This window comes from Glycine soja, chromosome 1 (assembly GCF_004193775.1).
Source record: "Glycine soja cultivar W05 chromosome 1, ASM419377v2, whole genome shotgun sequence".
In the NCBI taxonomy this organism is placed as follows: Eukaryota; Viridiplantae; Streptophyta; class Magnoliopsida; order Fabales; family Fabaceae; genus Glycine; species Glycine soja.
The window spans coordinates 12,124,332-12,130,829 of record NC_041002.1 but is presented as its reverse complement, the minus strand read 5'-3'; the positions used below and the strand labels follow the sequence as shown (position 1 = coordinate 12,130,829).

The 6,498-nt window shown below is 40.2% G+C and overlaps 1 protein-coding gene across 1 annotated transcript; it reads left to right on the top strand.

The window, feature by feature from the left end:
• The first annotated feature begins 213 nt into the window (after window positions 1–213).
• LOC114408092 lies at window positions 214–687 on the top strand. The gene has a single exon (XM_028371234.1). The coding sequence runs from the start codon at window positions 214–216 to the stop codon at window positions 685–687; it is 474 nt and encodes a 157-aa protein (XP_028227035.1).
• The last annotated feature ends 5,811 nt before the right edge of the window (window positions 688–6,498 follow it).

The following is a 6,498-nucleotide window of genomic DNA, read 5'->3' as shown; positions in this document are numbered from 1 at the left end:
TACTTGTTTGGCTCGAAGTTTGAGGTGTTTGGTGATCATAAGAGCCTTAAGTACTTGTTTAGTCAGAAAGAGCTGAACATGCGTCACAGGAGATGATTAGAGTTTCTTAAAGATTATGATTTTGAGCTTAGCTACCATCCCGACAAAGAAAATGTGGTGGCTGACGCCTTGAGTAGGAAATCCCTACATATATTTACCTTGATGGTTAGAGAGATGGATCTCCAAGAACAATTTAGAGACCTTAGCCTTGCATGCGAGGTTACTCCTAACAGTGTGAGATTAGGGACTTTGAGGATCACCAGTGAGTTACTAGGAGATATTAGGGAAGGCCAGAAGACTGATCCTTTTCTAAGGACTCAGTTAGAAGCCATAGAGTCAGGAAGGGAGAGTAGTTTCAATGTTGGATCGGATGGAGTCTTAAGACTTCAAGATAGGATTTGTGTTCCCAATGCGCCCGAACTTAGGAAGATGATCCTAGAGGAAGGACATAGGAGTAATCTGAGTATCCATCCTGGTTCTACCAAAATGTATCAGGATTTAAAGATGATGTTTTGGTGGCCCAACATGAAGAGAGAGGTTAGTGAGTTTGTGTATGCATGTTTAGTCTGTCAGAAGGCTAAGATAGAAACATCAGAGGCCTTCAGGGAAGTTACAACCCTTGGAGATACCCCAGTGGAAGTGGGATAGTATTTCCATGGATTTTGTTGTAGGACTACCTAGGACCCCCAGAGGTTTGGATTCTTTCTAGGTTATTGTTGACAGACTGACCAAGTCTGCTCACTTCATTCCCATTAATATAAGATTTTCCTTGGAAAAGTTGACCTCCCTATATATTAGTGAGATTGTCAGATTACATGGTGCGCCATCTAGCATAGTGTCTGATAGAGATCCTAGGTTTACCTCTAGATTTTGGGAGAACCTGAACAAAGCGTTGGGGACCAAGCTTAGACTAAGTTCAGCCTACCATCCTCAAACTGATGGCCAAACTGAACAGACCATACAGTCGCTGGAGGACCTTTTGAGGGCGTGTGTCTTAGAGCAAAAGGGAAGTTGGGAGAGTTTTCAGTCATTGATAGAGTTCACTTACTACAATAGTTTTCACTCTACCATTGACATGGCTCCCCATGAAGCTTTGTATGGTAGAAGGTGTAGGGCACCTCTATGTTGGCTAGAGCCTGGAGAAAACCTCACCTTAGGACCTAAAGTGGTACAACAAACCACCGAGAAGGTGTAGTTGATCTAAGAAAGGATGAGGACTGCTCAAAGTAGACAGAAAAGTTATCAGGATAAGAGGAGGAAAGACTTGGAATTCGAGGTTGGTGATCATGTATTCTTGAGAGTCACTCCGTGGACTGGGGTTGGTCGAACATTGAAATCCCGGAAACTCACACCTCGCTTTATTGGTCCTTTCCAAATTCTTAAAAGAGTCAGTCCTGTGGCATAACAAATTACATTACCCCCATCACTTTCTAATCTTCACAATCTCTTTTATGTGTCCCAACTTCGTAAGTATATTCATGATCCATCTCATGTGGTCGAATTGGATGACGTACAAGTAAAAGAGAACTTGACATATGAAACATTGCCTTTGAGGATCGAGGATAGACGAAACAAGCAACTAAGAGGGAAGGAGATTCCTTTGGTCAAGGTGATCTGGGGAGGTACATCAGGAGAAGATGCCACGTGGGAATTAGAGAGTCAGATGCGAGCAGCCTATCCATCCTTGTTTAACTCAGGTAAATTTCGAGGATGAAATTTCCAAAAGGGTGGGAGAGTTGTAACACCCTGAAAAGTTATTAATTATAAATCGATGTTTAATTATATTTGTTGTGTTATTTGACTATATGATTGACTTGAATGAGTTGAAGTATGCCTTGAATTAGTCATGTGTGAATTTCTTGATGTAGATGTTGAGTTATGTGGAGTTTTGTTGAGCAAAGTTGAAATTATGAGATTTTAGATTTTTGCCTAAACCTAGTTCAGTAAAATCAAGATCCCAGATTAGTTAACCGTTGGATCGTCTTCAAATTTTGTATGAAGCTTCCTAAGACAATTTTCCACAGTCTGACCGTTGGGATTATGAAAATAAAAACGTTTGGTCTCTCGCTAAGCGCGAATGGCGCGCTAAGCGCAACTGCAACTGAGAGGAAGTTGCATTGAGCTCCCAGAGGTGCGCTAAGCCCAATTCCAACAGAGAGGAAGTTGCACTAAGCGCCCAGAGGTGCGCTAAGCACAATTTGTAGGTTATAAATACGTTCTTAGCGTGAAAAACATGATTTTTCACTCTCCTCTTCTCCAAAAACGCCACCCAAACCCTAAAACCTCATTTTTCACCACCCACGACTACCGGTGACTGTCGTAAGCCGCCATTGCTTGCCGTTGAACCCCCACACCAAGAGGAACACTTTAATTGGAGCGGAATCCTCAGAATCCTCCTCAAGGATTCGGTGGAGAAAATCCTTCAATCCTCCATTTCATAGTTTCTCTAAGGTAATCTTGACTTCTAAACCTTCTCCTAGCTAATTTGAGTTCCTCTTAGTGTCTGTTATATGTTGGGTACTATAATAGGGTGTTTTTACACTTCCTTTGAAAAACCCTAGAGAATGAGACATTGTAGAAGTTATCTTTTATAACATTGAGGTTATTTTTGCGGCATTCACTGAACCCCGATCACATTGGCGTGATCGGAATTTCAAAACGATGTTTCCTTTTCGTAAAACCCAAAATACCCCTCAGCCCTTTATATTTTGACAGGGGTATTTGACCACAAATGTTGCCTTTGACCTTGTTTTTGAAACCTATGCTAAATTTCCTCCGTTTTGGCGTAATAGAGACTTGTGTTGGACCGACAAGCGTGAACGAGAGAGGGACCTCTAAGTGAGGGGAGTTTATTTTAAATTTATCATTTTTACACCATAGTTAGGGTCAGGGAACCTAGCTATGAGAATATATGCCAGTCCCTGTTGCATGCTGATTTTCCTTTATAGAAAACAACACTTTTTTACTAATGGGATGTGATATAATTGTTATTAATGTGCATGTTGGTTTTCAAGAGAAACTATGTTTTTGACGAATGGGATGCGATATATTTATTGTTGATGAATGAAATTATTGTCTTTATTTGACTTGTGTTGTTTGAGGATCTGGGGAGTGTGAATCTCAGGCATGAAAGAAATACGTATATGCGGAATGTGACTTACTGTTGATGTTATTATTGATGATTATGTTAATATGAAATGAGGTTGTTGTTGTTGTTGGTAATGTCATTGAGATGAAATGATTTTATGTTGAGAATGATATTGGAATGGAATGTTGATGATGTTGGAAATGCATTGAGATTTGCATGTTGTGTATGTTCGTGGGGGGGGGGGGGGGTGCATTGACCTTGTCGGATGTCCTTGGTGGGGGAAAATAGAGTGGTTAAAGAGTTTAAACATCTCTGAGGGGATGTTTAGGATCTTTAATTCATCCATGGTCTTTGTACTTGATGGTGCTCACGTTCATACGTTGTATGTTGTGTATGTTCATGGGGGGGTGCATTGACCTTGTCGGATGTCCCTGGTGGGGGAAAATAGAGTGGTTAAAGAGTTTAAGCATCTCTGAGGGGATGACTTAGGATCTTTAACTCATCCATGGTCATTGTACTTGATGGTGCCCATGTTTCATGCCTCATATCACACGGGAAATAGTATAAACTGTGGCAGTGTGTACTTTGTACTAGGGGGTGTGTCACCTGGTAGGGAACTCCCTTGTGGCCCAGGCTGATCACCGAGGGGGGGGGGGGAGTTACGGTGCACGACTGGGTGGCCTCGACAAATATTGCATGGTTTTCCTAAGTGAGGTGTCGTGTGGACACACTTAGGCTATTTCCTTGGTTGATGGTACGTACCACATTGCATCTGAGAGTTGAGGTCAGGTGCATGCATCATTCTGAGCAGTATTGATTGGATCCATGGATGGATGATGAATAATTGTTGAATGTGGATGATGAATAATTGTTGAATGTGGGTGTTGAATAATGAATGTTGTGTAAGCTTATGATGTTTGCCTATGGTTTCTTGCTAATTGTGATTATTTGGATTTAGCATTGGTTCTTTTTATAATGAAATCACCCTTGCAATTTTGTATCATGTGGTTGATACCTGTGATGAACGTGAACCTTGTTCGTGGGAGCAGAATGACAACAGTAGGGTGCAGGAAGTGAGATTCTGTTGAGGAGCCGTCGAGCCGACGTGATGACGCTGGGATTATTTTGGGAGAGAGTTGTGTTTTGTTAATCAACTCCTCCATAGTTGGTTCCATGATTCGTTTGTTGAATTAAAGATGTAAATCACAGATTTGAATTATATGTATGAATAAGTTTAATTTCCATTATGTGAATGACGTGTACTGAGTTACTATACTAATATATATGTATCCACTTAAGTAATGTGTGTTGTTTGGTGACTGTATGTCGAGACAAAAAATTACTTTCATTTTTTTATAAGTAAATTAATGGAGTTTTCATTTAAAATTGAAAATAATCGCGATTTAGAGTGGTGATATTGTAGTGACGAGGCAAGTTGTTACAGATGGAAGAATAATTGATGGTTTACTTCGATATCCAGCTGATTCTCCATAGTGGGAGAAAATTGATCGGTTGTATCTGGAATTTGGACAGGATCCCAAAAACCTAAGGCTTGCTCTTGCTTCAGACGGAATGAATCCTTCGGAAACTTGAGCACCAACCATAGTTCATGGTCTATTTTGCTAATGATTTACAACCTTCCTCCTTGGTTGTGCATGAAGTGAAAATACATAATGTTGTCTATGATGATAACAGGTCAAAGACAACCAGGAAATGATATTGATGTGTATCTGACTCCCTTGATTGAAGACTTGAAAAAATTATGGGTTGAAAGGGTTGATGTGTATGATCAGAGTGTTCAAGAAACCTTCAGGTTACGTGCAATGATATTTTGCACCATTAATGACTTTCCGGCTTATGGGAATTTGAGCAGATATAGTGTGAAAGGACACCACGCATGTCTTATTTGTAAGAAAAACACCAGTTACATTCAACTTAAACATGGAAAAAAGACAGTATACACAAGGCACCAATGATTTTTAAAACCTTTTCACCCGTATCGACGGTTGAAGAAAGCATTTAATGGACAAATTGAGATTGAAAGTGCGCCTAAACCCTTAGGTGGACACAAAGTGTATGATCGGGTGAAAGACATTGATACTATCTTTGGTAAGACACATAAAAGGGATGGGTCAGGGAATTACATTTGGAAGAAAAGGTCAATATTTTTTTATGTTCCTTACTGGTGTGATCTACATGTGCGACATTGTTTGGACATCACGCATGTCAAGAAAAATGTGCGCGATAGTTTGATTGGCACCATTCTTAACATTAAGGGCAAGACAAATGATGGTTTGAAATGTCGTCAAGATTTGGTTGACATGGGTATACGAGACCAGCAACATCCAGTTGCACAAGGTGATCGAACGTATTTGCCCCAAGCATATCACACAATGTCAACGACAGAGAGGAAAAGTTTTTGTCATTGTCTGAAAAATCTTAAAGTGCCACAAGGATACTCTTCAAATATTAAGAGCCTTGTGCCAGTTAAGGATTTGAAGTTGGTTGGTTTGAAATCTCATGATTGTCACGTGTTAATGCAACAATTGTTGTCAGTGGCCGTTCGTGGTATATTGCCTGAAAAAGTTAGGTTTGTCATATGTCGCTTGTGTTTTTCCTTTAATGCTATCTATAACAAGGTTATTGACCCTCAGTAGTTGGATAATTTGGAGAATGAGGCTTCCATCATCCTTTGTGAATTGGAGATGTGTTTTCTGTCGTCATTTTTCGACATCATGATTCACTTAATAATTCACCTTGTGCGGAAGATTCGGTTCTGTGGGCCGGTCTTTTTATGTTGGATGTATCCTGTTGAGCGGTACATAAAGGTGTTGAAAGGATACAAAGAATCAATATCGACCAGAAGCTAGCATTGTTGGATGATATGTTGCTGAAGAAGCTATTGAATTTTGTTCAGAGTATATTAATACCGCAATACCAGTCAGAGTTCCTGAAAGTCGTCATGACTCCAGGATTGAAGGTAGGGGTACACGAGGATGCAATATTGTAAGCATGGGTCGCCAGCAGCTGTCATAAGCTCATCTATATGTATTGAACAACACAGCAGAGGTCGTCCCATACATAGATGCTCACAAAAAACATGTCAGTGCTACTCATCCAAAAATGAACAAGATGAGGTTGTTGCAAGAGCACAATAGAACTTTTATCAGCTGGTTTAGAGAAACAATCTTGGCAGATGACAGTGCTTCAAAGACATTACGATTGCTAGTTGTTGGTCCAAATCTAAATGTTCCAACTTGGAAGGGATATGATATCAATCACTATTCTTTCTACACAAAGTCATAGGATGCAAACAGTAGCGGTCAGAACAGTGGGGTCAGTGTGATGGTCATTCAGATCACTTTTGTAGT